Source organism: Pararge aegeria, chromosome 9 (assembly GCF_905163445.1).
Source record: "Pararge aegeria chromosome 9, ilParAegt1.1, whole genome shotgun sequence".
NCBI lineage: Eukaryota > Metazoa > Arthropoda > Insecta > Lepidoptera > Nymphalidae > Pararge > Pararge aegeria.
The window spans coordinates 9,006,543-9,021,074 of NC_053188.1; the positions used below are offsets into that span (position 1 = coordinate 9,006,543).

Consider the following 14,532-nt stretch of genomic DNA (forward strand, 5'->3'; position numbering starts at 1 on the left):
TTGAATTTCAGCCATAGATGCAATCTTCTTGCACAAACATTTTTTGAGTTGAATAGGTACTGTTATCTCACTGACCTCTATTATACTATAGTGCGCTGGACAGGTTTTACCATATAAAATACCAGCTAAATATTTGGCCGATTAGATGCGATGATTAGAGTACTACGATAGGGTTGTGCCGAGTACTTTGTTGATAGAACTCATCGACACTATCGTATATTTCTGTTAAATTTATCAAATTACAAAATATAGAAGTAACGATTGTTACAAGTCTGATTCTAAAATGAAAATCATTATTGCTACGAAATATTTTTGTCATCAATTGAGGTTATAAGTTAAATGATTACTTATTTATACTAATGTTTAAAACATTTTATTGCGGATTTTTTTAGAGTTCTAAACGTGCCACTTTTATGAAAGATCTTCTTCTTACATACTTACATACACATACTTACACTTACACTGATATCAGTGTTGCTAGTTTTGAATACCGTAACAATCATACAACTAAAACGTTAAAACCTTATCGTCATTGTGAACATCATGCATATATTGTGTTCTAAGGTAACTAAATATATAATCTATTGCGATCACATATAAAAACAATGTAGAAATTATTGAGCGACAGGGCCATAAAGTAAGTCTCTCTGAGCACTTTTAAAGCCATTATCTATGGATAGCAGCGGTCTTATTTAATTTATCATTTAATTTACGGAAACTAAGGAAAGTCATAAAATAAAATGAGTTATTGCATAGATTTTGTAAGCGATTTTTCTGTTGTACTTAAACTGGGGCATTTCAAATTAACCCCAAAGAGAATATAATAACTAGCATTTACCATTTTAATTAACTGTACGAATCTAAAACAACCTCAGAAACAAAGAAACTAACTCATAAACTGAGCAGAAACGACTCAACAATTGTCAAACTGAGAGAGACGTCCTAAGTGACGTCTCTCAGTTCGACAATCGACTTTTTACAACTCTAGGTACATTACAAACAATCAATCTATACCATTCAGCCTATAAAATAATTAAAATTTTCTAGCATCCTCTTTTGTTTATTTATCTATCGGGGGTCACTTGGAATTATCAAGCTGAGATCGAAGTACGCACTAGAAATGCACTAGACATCAAGCATCGTTTATGTGCCTACCTTAACTCTTAAGCTCGGTGGCTAAAATTGTAGATGTATGACTCCGCGGACTTTTTTTTATAGGAATTACAATACGCAGCGTCATGGAAAGTTAGTATGAAAGTCCGTCATTTCACGAGTTAAGTAGGTACCTATATAATTTCATAGTTTATGAAAATTTCTCCTCTGGACGGGTTTAATAGGAAGGTTACAATTTTGGTATGAAAGTCTTTCATTTTCCATGTTACATCCATGGTATTTTAGTTTTCACCGTTTTTGTATTTTCCAGCCCCATAGAGCTAAATAGGTAATAGAAGTTTTTTTCTCAGAACTCGCTACACCCAGGATATAGACTAATTTTCTAAGAATCTGAAAAAGTATCTAAATACTTGGACCTTGCTCACGTGATTACCACCATGTGGAATGTTGAGTCGACCGTTGTTGTTCCGATCGTCGTTTCAGTCAATGGTCTTCTCGCGAAAAGCTTCGACCAACATCTTAAGAAGCTTTCGCTTGGTTGTTGGATCAAGGGTCGGATACAGAAGGCAGTAGTCCTTGAAACGGCGCGTATTGTGAGGAGGTTCCTCACTCTGTAGCCCTGAACACCGGTTGCTTGGGCATTCAAAAGCCCCGCAAGCGGAGGGTGGAAGTTTTTTTTTTTTTATAAATTTTTAATAGTGTTTTTTAATTTATTTTTAAGCATTGTTAATAATTTAAAAAAAAAAGAAAAAGAATAAATGATAGAATGAAATAATATACGAGTAATAATTAAAGGGGGTAATAATAAAAATAGCATTGCATTGCTCTACTGGGCTCGAGCGACAGGTATATTACAGCTAATAGACCTGACATATCAATGTTACAAATAAACTGAAGAATATGCTGAGTCATCTAAATTATCAAGATACCGAAAATATAATTCGTTCGTTAAGGTAAATTAACTAAATATGTATAATATTTTATTGAATATTAATTTGAATAAATAATAAATAATCACCCACACACATGCACGCACACACACACAAACTACACACACACACACACACACACGCATGCTCGCACACACACATAAACACACACACTTATGTACGTATTAAATACGGGCACAGCACATATGGGAAGACACTGACCCCCAAGACACGGGATATCCTAGTTTGGGGGTCCAGGGTAATTTTAGAAAAAACATTGTACTTCTAAGCAAATAAAAACATTTTATTATTATTTATTAATTGACTAGCACAGTCGATTGACCAGGGCGCCATGCAATCATTGTCGACATTACTATTCCACATGACGATAATCTGGTGAAAGTTGAAAAGGAAATAGTAAAATCATAATACCTTGCACGCCATGTGTTGAGTCAACAGTTATTGTTCTGATAGTAAATGGTCTGCTCGCGAAAGGCTTCGACCAAGAATAAGAAGCTTTCGGTTGGTTGTCGGATCATGGGTTGTATATAGAAGTGGTTGAAACGGCGTGTTTTGTGAGGAGGTTCCTCACTTTGGAACCCTGACCGCCGGGGTGCTTCGGTACTCAAAAGCCGTTTTTTATATAATTTAATAACATTTATGACAAAAAAAAAATGTATATATAAATGATACAGAATAAACGGGAGTAAACTTCTTCTTCTTGACAGGTGGACTTGTTAATTTTATCCCCTGCTAAGGAGATATAAGGGGGGATATAATTTTTGTCTCCTGCCCATGATATCCTATGCAGGTAGAAGGGAGAAATCCAAACTTTTTAGATTTGAATAAATGAGGAGTTATATAATCTCATGAAAAGTCATGTAGCATTCATAATGAGACCGACAGGCATCATAAACTAAAATAGCCTGTTCCAGCTGATAATATTATGTTCCTCGGAATTACATAAGCCTCTTACAAGGGGGTAGACAGGGCAAATTCACTGGGGTGTCATTTAACTTAATGTTCAGCACTAGCACAGCAGATTATGTTATTAAAGGTAAAACTGGTAAAAAAATAAAAACGCTTTTGAAAGATATGGCAAAGCTTTTACGTAATAGAATATTTAAATGAAGCTAAACTTGCTTATTTTTAATTAATGGTTGACTGAGATATAAAATTTTCTTTCCTACCTTCAATTCACTTAAAATGATTTTATTTAAATTAAATATTTCAGTATGACATTTTAAATGGGAAATTATGTTTATTGAAGTCAAGAACTCTCTGAATTAATGTGATGGTGTTTTATTTTACTAATTTACTCATCATCATCATACTCAGCATAGTTAATTATATCCCCCATTTAATCATATCCCCCAGTTAATCATATCTCCTTATTAAGTCGATGGTTTGGAACATATCTCTCTAATAGTACAGCATTCAGAGTTTTATCACTCCACCCTGCACGGTTAGCGTAGTCAGGGAGACAACAATTATATCCCCCGGCTATATCCCCTCAGACGGGATATGATTACCGTGTCCACCTGTTAAAGCCACGTGAACATGGAATAGGAGAAGTCTACCCCTGTTTATTATGACACATACCTCGTATATGTATATTATTTGGATATTATTTCTACTTGTGCGCCAGTGCTCTGAGGAAGCTGTAGGAGAAGATAAATTTGTGTCCTTTATTTTGAAAAACATTATTATGATATACATAAACATTGGTATGATGGCAATGTGTTTCTCGACACAGCGACGCATCAGCAGTACTTAGGTATTTTTTGTTACCTATCTTTCTGGATTACAACATTTCTACAGAAACGGGTTACCGGTTGTTGCCATACTTAAATTATACGAGTTATGAATTTATGATACGACACTTAAATTACGATCTGAATTATGATGTTGGGTTGTTAATTAATTATAATTGTGCCTATTATTAAAAGCCTATTATTTATCTTAGATGTTGAAAGGCCCCAGTCAATTTGTTCATCATTTTTCTTTATCTCCGGCTTCGGAAAGTTCCGATTGGAATCTTATCGGTGTGGTTTTATGTTTTGAACGGAATTTTAGTTGGAATAATTTAAGTATCTATTGTTGGAGAATGGAGAACGTGGGGATAGGATTTTGAATAATACTAGTTTTCGCTTATTACATTTGATATATAATCGAGCAGAGTTTCCGCATACAATTACTTGATACAGATTGAATGCTTGAGAAGGTAATTAACTTTTATACGGGTCAGGTTTACAATGTTGACAACTAAACGAACCAATAATGATATTTTACAATATTAGTTTCCGGTAAGTTATTTCACAAATTCACACACTTATCTAAACATTAAATATTTAGATAAGTATTATTATGAATTATATAAAGCAAAATAAATTCAAATTCAAATTCAAAAATGTTTTATTCATGTGGACCTTATTAGAGGCACTTATGAAGCCACAATACATTTAAATGTTACACTAATGTTAGCGATAACTGCATTCGTTAACTTAAAACTAAAGCTAGGAGGGTTCCAAACGCGCCCTGGTCTAAGAAGAGCCATCAAAAAACTTAGCCAGGTTTTTTTTTGTTATCACCATCTCACAGTCTAGTTAATGTTGAGTTTTGAAGTTAGAGCAATTCATACGCAAGCTTTTTTATCATGCATGTAATCTATTATATATTAATGAATGTTGTAGTGACGTCACAACATGTTTATGGCGTAGCGTAGGTATCAGCCAGGTGGGCAACCGTTAACACTAGGTAATAAAAAAGGCGCCATCCTTGCTTAACTTTATCAAGCCAATAATAATTTATCATGATTTAAAAATAGGTTAGTAGGTACTATCTATGTTATTTGCAATACGAATTTGACCTATCTTTGTTCTAGTATTTATTTAGATAGTGATATTGGATATGAGAGGCGCGGAAACAATTTGGGTACACGTACGAAATATTTTTTTTTAATAGCCAATTTTTTTTTTGTTAGACATTTTACCTACGTTTATTCGAGTGATAAAATAGATAAAATTACAGCAAGACGGAATTTTTATTCATTGAGTCTATACAAAGAGTGAAGGAAAACATCGTCAGGGACCTGCATGCCCAGGTTCCACAATGTTCTCAAAGGCGTGTGAGGTCTGTCAATTCGCACTTGGCCAGTGTGGAGGCCTTAACCCTTCGCATTCTGAGATCCGTGCTCTGTAGTGGACCAGTAATGAGTTTATGATGATGATGATGATTCAGAGAGTACATTCATGAATAGGTTTGATAAAGCGGCGATCTTGAGAAAACGGTGGAATAGTACCTAATAGATTTTACTAAAAAGAGGTTCCGAAGGAATATATTTATTCAGATTTGCCACACTCTGAAAAGCAAGAGGTAATACATCTTTAAAGTAATTGCAGCTAGTTTTGAATTGCAACTTGGATTTTTTTTTGCTTTTTACAATATTATGTTGATAAAAATGGCCAGGTTGAAAAGTCATTTAGAAGTCTTATTATACACATATTCTTCTAAGACCTTAAAGATGTTTAGTTTATCATCATCTCCAATTCAACCGATTGAATTCCACTGCTTGACAAAGGTTTTTTGTGGGGAGTTCCAAAATCAACGGGCCGCGTGTTTCCAGCGGCTTCCAGCGACTCGTTTGAAGTCATCTGGCCACCTCGCTGGGGTTCTACAAACAATGCGTTTACCTGTGTCGGGTCGCAATTCCAGGACCTTGAAACCACAACTTCCATCGGGTCTCGGAGCTATGTGCCCCGCACATTTCCACTTCAGCTTTGCAACTCGCTAAGCTACTCGTATGTCGGTAACTCTGGTTCTTCTACGGATCTCCTCATTTCTGATTTGATCACGTAGAGATCCTCCCAACATAGCTCTCTCCATCGCCCGCTAAGTGACTTTGAGCCTTCTTATGAGGCCCACATATGTTTTGTTATCATACCTAATATCTTTTGTCATAGCTAACTTATCGATTTCTCTGAACATATGATTTTTACACATGCCTACCTCCCTGGCGTATCGGTGAGAGTTGTCTTTGTGGGTATTGTCTTTGTCTTAAGTGGTAGTTTCCACAAAAATATTATCAATCACATTCGATACCGATAATTTCCAATTCGAACAATCCTTTGAGTTTTCTAATATTAGTTTTTAAGTATTGACGCGAACGAAACAAAAAATAATTAAAATAGGTCACGCCATTTTCGAGTTTTTACCAAACACACGCAAGGCAATTAATTGATTGCTATATTATATGATATAGATAAAGAATATCTCAGATCCTAAAATTACGACTAAATAGCTGATGTAATAAAATCATAATTTCTGTATCGCGTCACAAGCGCACACGGCACAGTAATTCGTCTTTATTCGTGTGAAGCTATAGCGAGATAATATATACCGCGTCGTCGAGTCAAATCAACATGAAACGACAAACTAGTTCTACCAGTCGGGCACGATTACTTATTACGCGCACTTGTGCTCGCCATTTTTATAAATAACATTAAGAAGAAGATCATGGGTAAAATACACAATTTTGGGGCAGGACCGGCCAAACTACCAGAAGAGGTAAGTTACAGAAACCTTCGAGAAACCTAATTTAATATTTTTCATTTTTTCGTAGTGCTTGGTAATAACAGTGAATGGTTGTCTGTCTCTAGGTGTACGATATTATAAAGGATGAATTAACTAACTTCGATGAAACTGGAATCAGCTTATTGGAGACAAGCCACCGATCACCGACTTATTTTAAGTTGAATAAAGAGGTCCAAGATGTTGTTAGGAGGTTATTGTAAGTCATTTTTTTTTTTTTATATTTTGGTGTTCGTAGTTTTTTAATATTTACTTAAATCATATGTTACTTCTATATGAGTTACTAATTGTCCTTGTTATACTTTTTTTATTTTTTTACTTTTATTGTTTTTAATATTTTATCATTAATCGGATTTAAATTTTGAACAAATACGTTTATTGAAGGTCAGGCATCGTTGAGTTTACTGAACTCACGTTAAGAATTGATAAGGTAACGATTATCTAGGTTTTATCCAAATAAACATTTAATCGGCAATATTTAATTAATTTATTAAGTGTTTGCTTCCCTTACATCTTCTCTTCTATTCTTCCCACGTTTAGTGGCGTCGCACAAAATGTGTTCATCGAACTTTCACGAGAGATTTTTTGTATAGAGGTTGACATAATTTTTACGACAATCTGCTTGTCTGACCTCAACTTTCCTCAGGAATGTTTTTATTTGGTAGTGGTGATGTATACTAAAAACTAAATATGTATAACAAACTGTATCATTCGATAACTAAGTTTGAGCGAGGTTAGGTTAGATCATTTTTCTGTAAATTTTTGAAAAATAGGGTTCGAAATTGTTGAATTTTTGAATTGCTTATAACAACTTTGCACAATATATGGCGGCTTAATTACTTATAAATTATTGGCTGCAACTTCGTCGCGTGTACAATATCTGATTTCCCGGGAGATGCAGATTTTCTCGGTGTAACCTATTCTCGTTTCCCGAATGCAAGCTACAAATATTTCTTTAATCCCGTATTAGGAATTCTTTGTATTCCCTGGATAAAAAGTATTCTATGTCTTTATCCATCTCGAGCCTGGTGATAAGATTGTTTTAGCGATTCAGCATTTAAAACAAATAAACAAACAAAAAACAGACATACTATCTCAATTATTATAGCCTAGAGAAAATCTATGCACATTTATAACAAGTTTGAATTGATGATGAGGATGATGCTAAGTAACACGATTGTTTCTATTATGTAGGCCATATTTTAATAAGGCCGACACCCGCAAATTTAATTTGTTATTAAATTATTCTTTTCAATGGCGTAGAGAAGTTATTCTGCAGAAGTGTTCCGTGATAATGTTTTCCAATAAAAATATTAAAATTTTATTAACTTTAAAGAGGTCAAGATTACACTTAAAAACAACTGTCAACTATTTGAAAGTTCTACTGCATATCAAGCTCTTGCGAAATACATAATTAATTAATCGTTATTATTTTAGTACCTATATGTTTATAATATATATATATTATTTTATCTATAAAGGGTATCCTAAGAAATTGAAACACGGTGCTGTCTTTAATACGTGTCGCCATTAATATTATGAATGTTTTTTTTTTTTTAATTTATAGGGACGTCCCAAGCAACTACAAAATTCTTTTTTTGTCTGGCGGTGGACAAGGTCAGTTTGCAGGAGTCCCGCTAAACTTGATCTCCAGAACTGGAACGGCTGATTACATAGTTACAGGTAATAAGTATATTATTTACATACATTACAATACAACTGGGATCCGAATTTTGAGCCAACTGGTGTTTCAATAAGTTATATAATATTATGCAATTGTAATGCTATATTTAATTAAATGCGTACCTATGTATTATTGAGGAAGGAAAAGAGTTTGTTTTTCTTATGATCTCACATATTGTACTGACATGTGGTTTGTTATTATATTATCAAAACAGGTATTCACTTGGAGATAATAACTAAATTTACATCTTTTTTGTGTACCTAAAATCATGAAGATTTGGTTCTCGATAGGATTCCAAGTCCAGGGTCGGGTTAAAAGTTGTTGTGCAAGTTTCGTCAAGAAATATCTCAGTACCACCATGAGACGGTGGAAATTGTCCTTTCCGCCACCCCCGTGTAATGGAAAGCACGTTAAGCCGTTGGCTTCATGATTATCTTCAACTTAAAATATTCGTTAAAAAGTCTGAGCTATAATTCTCTTAGTTTCATTCTCATTTCGATCTGCGTACTAATTATAATCTTTTCACTGATTAATAAGAAAGAGATGTGACCTTTTAATTTATTCAGACAATTAATCTATTATTTTATTGAGTTTAATTAATTGATTTATTTTATTTATTATTTATGTACCATAAATTGTGATTGTGAACATAAGATACATGAAGTGTACAAAGGAAAGCTTATCTCTATAAGCGATCTCTTCCAGCTACCCCAGGATGTGTATAAGATGATTTAATTGTGGTTAGGTCAAATAAAGGTACACTATACTTCATAATAACTTTAGATATATTGAATATGCTTAGCATATTCAATATATCTAAATAATATCAAAATTCTACATACTAATACAATAAAATTTGAAGATACTATACATACAAAATAACATAAAAATAATATAATAAATATTTATATAATTTAAATATAAATTATATAATATAATTTATATTTAAATTATATAATATAATTTATATTGCTAAGCTTTAATAATTTTCAAGGTGCGTGGTCCGCGAAAGCAGCTAAGGAAGCAAAGAAGTATGGCAAAGTGAACATGGTATTACCGCCTACAGATCGTTACGTGGATATCCCCGAGCAGTCGACCTGGAACCTCGATCCTAACGCCTCATACGTTTACATTTGTACAAATGAGACGATTCACGGTAGGTGGCAAATTCGTTTTTACGATAAAATCTTACAAAGGGTTTTTTTGTATCCGGAAAGGGACAAATTACTTTTCTTGCTAAAGCTTTGGGAAATCGTTCGAAATTGTGAATTTATTGAAGGTCTACTTTTTATTTCTAATATATATTAAATGATATAATTTTATCTACTATTATAAAGCTGAAGATTAGGTACGTAATTATGTATGTTTGTAAGTTTAAAAGCACAATATAAATAACTTATTTTGGAATAACTAGGTAGGTACGTTCTTACTTCCTTTACAATAATTGTAGTCGTAAACGAATATCTTCAAATATATTTCAACCGCAAACACAAAAATGAAGGGGTGTTATAAGTTTGAAGTGTCTGTCTGTATGTTTGTGTGTGGCATCGTATTTTCCGAACGGTTGAACCAATTTCAAAATTGTTTTTTTTTGGTTTGAAAGGTAGATTAGTTGGGACTGGTTTTATGGAAAAAAAACCTCTGTTTTAATGTAGATATCTAAAATTTCAACTTGAGATCAAAGATAAAGTTTTTAAAACGAACAAAATTGATGTTAAATAATAAAATGGTACATAATTGATCGATTATTTTACGTACCTAATATTGTTTCAGGTGTTGAATTCGATACTATACCAGACACGAAAGGAGTACCTTTGGTAGCTGACATGTCATCAAATTTTATGTCCAAGAAAGTTGACGTTTCAAAAGTAAGTTTATGTAATTTTGTGCGATTTATCAGCTGCTTTATATGTATAGTTAATTGATACATAAAAAAACAAACAGACAGTCGGATGGGCAGCGGAGTCATAGCATTAGGATCCCGTTTTACCTTTTGGAACTATAAAAATATCCTCTATAATATCCTCTATAATAATCCTCTTAATAATGGAATAGTGACTGATATCTAAGTGGAATTGTTACATATTACCTATAGATGGTGTAATGCACTGCGGATTGCGGTATCTAATTATCAGTAGTTATGCAGATAATGTCTTTAATTCGATTTTCGGATGGACACTTGCCGCTAACCACCTGAGGGGTTGCTACCTCGAACTACTAGGAATTGCACTGACCACAACGCACAAACGACGGGGTTACAAATTTTACTGCCTGCCTGTGTGTATGTGTGTCTTTGGCATTGTGTTTCCAGAACGGAATAAGCGATTTTGAATTTTGTTTTTTTTTCTTTAAAAGCTGTCTTAGTCGGGAGTGTTCTTAGCTACGTTTAATGAAAATCAGTCCAAGATGGCCGCCGCCACAAAATGGTGGATTACATATTTTTTCACAACTCCCCTCAGTACATATAGGTATCAAATTAAAGAAATTAATTATAAGTATCCGTTGGTCTCATATGAACTTCACGATGATCTGATATACCTACACTTTCCGAAATATAAATGGAACTCCTCAGCTAATAGCAGCAAATCCTTCTGAATCAATTTAATAATAAATACTACATTCATACATAATAAGCGAAGGTCTATTTCATAATTTTAACACCTACTTTTATAACGCGTTCTAGATTAGTAAAAATAAGAAATGATACCTACTTCAATGCTTCGTCAGTGTTGAAAAGTTAAATCAGTTAGACATACAACAAAACTAAATATACATTTTGAAACAGTTTGGTGTGATCTATGGTGGTGCTCAGAAGAACATCGGCACGGCTGGCGTAGTTCTTGTAATAGTAAGAGAGGATCTTTTAAATCAAGCACTACCAATTTGCCCTTCAATTCTTGACTGGACTGTCAATGCTAAAGCAGACTCCATTCTCAACACACCGCCTATGTTTGCGTAAGTTAGCTTTTCTTCAAAATTTGCTTAAAATGAATGCCAATTTCTCCAACCTTGAATTTATAGCGGTACCCCTGCTGAGCTAAAACGCGCGGGAGATAAAAATTATATCCCCCGATTATATCCCCTGACGAGGGATATAACTTACGTGCCCACCTGCTAAATCACTGTTTGTATGATGAACAAGTATTACAGTGTCTGCGTGTTTATCTGTAAATATTTCAAAAATATTCAACAGTCATCAGCAATGTGTATTGCCATAGTGGAAAAAAAAAAAAATGGCGCAGTGGGCAGTGACCTTGCTTTCTGAGTCGAAGCCAGTGGTTTCGATTTCCACAAATGGAAAATGTTAAATTATTTATTATTATTTATGTACCATAAATTGTGATTGTGAACATAATGTGATGAACATGAATATTTTTCAGTGCTTGGAGGTTTATCTATACTTATATAATAGTATTTATGTTTTATTATATTTGTAAAAAAAAACATCAGTTATCCTTGTACCAATAACACAACTTACGCTTACTTTGCGGCTAGGTCGCGATGTATTGTAAGGTAAAAAGTACCTTCACAGGTTGTGCAACTAACTAGGTACTTATTAATACTCAAAACTTAAAGAAAATCATTTATTTTTCTGTTGTTTTAACCTAAGATTTAAAATTACAGGATTCTAGTAATGGGACGAGTCTTACAATGGATTGAAAAACAAGGAGGTTTAGACAAAATGGCTGAACTAGCTACAAAGAAGTCGTCCCTAATTTATGATATTATTGAAGATTCGAATGGGTTTTACTATGCACCAGTCGCTAAGAATGTAAGGAGTAAAATGAACATCCCATTTAGAATTGGCTCACCAACTGGTGACGATGCACTCGAAAAGGAGTTCTTGAAGGGCGCTGAAGCTTTAAATCTAATTCAACTAAAAGGACACAGGTAACTTTTTTTTTTCACACAGTTATATTTAACCCATAACCGGAATTTACCGGAACGCTAAATAATTGAGCGGCACGTCGTTATTGTTACCCAGACCAGACCAGAGAGAATTTTGAAATAATAAATTCCCAAATCTTCCCTGCAGGGAATCGAACCCGAGGCCTCCAACTTAAAATCAAAGCTTTCACCGCTGCGCCAGGGACGTCGACAACATCTAAGTTAGCCTAGAAACAAATAAGAATGGCGGAATTGGGTCAAATAGATTTGTCGCCAAAAATGAAAAAACATCGAACCGACTATATGAAGGATCTGTAATAACTAAATAAACAAAACGACAGACTGCTCTTAATTTGTTCCTAGTTTAATTCGGTACTTTACAGAAGATGTTTTTTTCGAGATCTTTTACTTATGCAAATTTAATATATCATCCATTGTGAAAATTAAGCTTCATTTGCTATAGTCCGCGAAAAGACTAGACTACTCTTTATTTTCATAATATATCATGGATTTCCGCAAAGTAACGCCTGCTTCTATCTAATATCTATCCATGCCGACTACAGGTAGACATTGCAATGATGTTATTTATTTTTGTTAATTTCTATGTTGTTATTACAATTTTAGGGACGTCGGAGGAATTCGCGCCTCAACGTACAATGCGGTCACGTTGCAAGAAGTGCAAACTTTAGAGAACTATATGAAAGATTTCTACAAGAAACATGCAAATTGAATTACAAGTTTAAGAAGGTCTATGTATTAATATTGATGGTATTTTCGAAAATTATCGATCATTTATAATGATTATTGTATTTTAGTACATTAAAGATGTTTTTTCATTGTAAGTAAGCGAAGACGGTGCATTAATGTGTCATTCGTATGTTATGTTTTTAATTAACAAATGTTCTTTATTAAACAAAGTGTTTGTAAAGCTTTCGTGTTTCATTTTATTCTGTTTATGGGGCATTTTATTGCAAAATAAGCAGGAGGTTTAGGATTTCTGCACTGAAGAGAAAAAGGTTAATAGTTGTGGCTTAAGTCAGTTCTTAGATTAGATTCCACAGAACTAAGAACATGCAGAAACCGTATTGAAGCATCAAAACCACTCCACAATAGTAGTGTTTCTCGAACAGGCGGTTTGTCAATTAATTCCATTTAGCAGTTGTCATTAATTATTTTACCGCTGATGTTCTAAACGTTTACCATAAAATGGGAAAGGTTTGGAAGCTAGCAACATTCCGCGGTTGTGAAGTGAGATATGCGCTTCAATGTTGTTAGACACAGTGAACTGCAAGCAATAATGGCTGAATGAGGGTTCTGTATTTTCTTAATTCTGTGTTAGATTCATTTAGACACACATTATTTTTGTTAAAAAACTAGTTTAAATGCAAAACAGACTACGCTGTCCTGTTTTTCCTGTATTAAAGAAAAATATTTTTATTTGAATATTAATTAAGTGGGTGAATAATAAATATTTGACGCATCCCTGGCGCAGCGGCAAGAGCTGTGATTTTAAGTTTGAGGTCCCTCTCGTGAGGATTCTCTCTGCTCTGGCCTGTTTGGACGCTTCGGCCGTGGCTGATTACCATCCTAACGACAAAGACGTGCCGCTAAGCGATTTAGCGTTCCGGTATGATGTCGAGCAGAAACCGATTCGGGGTATAGAAATGACACCCAGGTTAGCTGGATACCATCTTAGACTGCATCATCACCTTCCACCAGGGGAGATTTCAGTCAAGGTTTAACTTGTAGTTGTGGTTCTAACCTGCAGACGAATTAGATTTTTTTTTTGATAGAGATCAAAAGCATTATTTTGGCATAAGAAAATAATGTCCGTGCAAATAATTGTGATACCAAACGGCCCTGCATTGTAAGTAAAAAATAATTAAAACACATTATTTTAATACATAAAGTTAATTTATTTTTTTGTAAAATAATTTTATTGTTATTTAATTATTAATGTTGTAATTTATTATTGTGATGGAAAAAAAACCACGTGATTTACACATGAGTATTTTTAAAATTGGGTATTATTTTATCATATCAGTTGTTATGGTAAAGATAGTTTGTGGTTTTTTTTAATTTTTATCTTATTTAAGTATAAAAAATATTGTAAAAATTATTACGTTCCTGTATAAAACTATTATTATGTTTATAAAATTAAACTCACCTTAATATATTCACGTAATATAAAACATTCTATACATTCTTTCATAATATACACCCACACACATTTTTACAATTAAGTAATATTGATATATAAAATACAGTAAGTACAGTCTGGTTTATAATACAAAACATAATAAACATTTGACTTAAAATATCAACACA

General features: G+C 33.5%; 1 protein-coding gene across 1 annotated transcript; it reads left to right on the forward strand.

The window, feature by feature from the left end:
* The first annotated feature begins 6,156 nt into the window (after positions 1 to 6,156).
* Positions 6,157 to 13,132, forward strand: LOC120626502 (probable phosphoserine aminotransferase). Its single transcript, XM_039894029.1, has 8 exons — positions 6,157 to 6,608; positions 6,701 to 6,831; positions 8,200 to 8,315; positions 9,311 to 9,472; positions 10,090 to 10,184; positions 11,102 to 11,271; positions 11,941 to 12,207; positions 12,829 to 13,132. Exons 1-8 carry the CDS (start codon positions 6,558 to 6,560, stop codon positions 12,932 to 12,934), a joined length of 1,098 nt encoding a protein of 365 aa, XP_039749963.1. The 5' UTR covers positions 6,157 to 6,557; the 3' UTR covers positions 12,935 to 13,132.
* Positions 13,133 to 14,532: the final 1,400 nt, after the last annotated feature.

Excerpts from the sequence above, each read along its gene's own strand:
- LOC120626502 (XM_039894029.1), top strand. The coding sequence starts at position 6,558 with ATGGGTAAAATACACAATTTTGGGGCAGGACCGGCCAAACTACCAGAA. Across the intron at positions 6,832-8,199 it reads GATGTTGTTAGGAGGTTATT|GGACGTCCCAAGCAACTACA; the intron begins GTAAGTCATTTT and ends TTTAATTTATAG. Across the intron at positions 10,185-11,101 it reads AGAAAGTTGACGTTTCAAAA|TTTGGTGTGATCTATGGTGG; the intron begins GTAAGTTTATGT and ends ATTTTGAAACAG.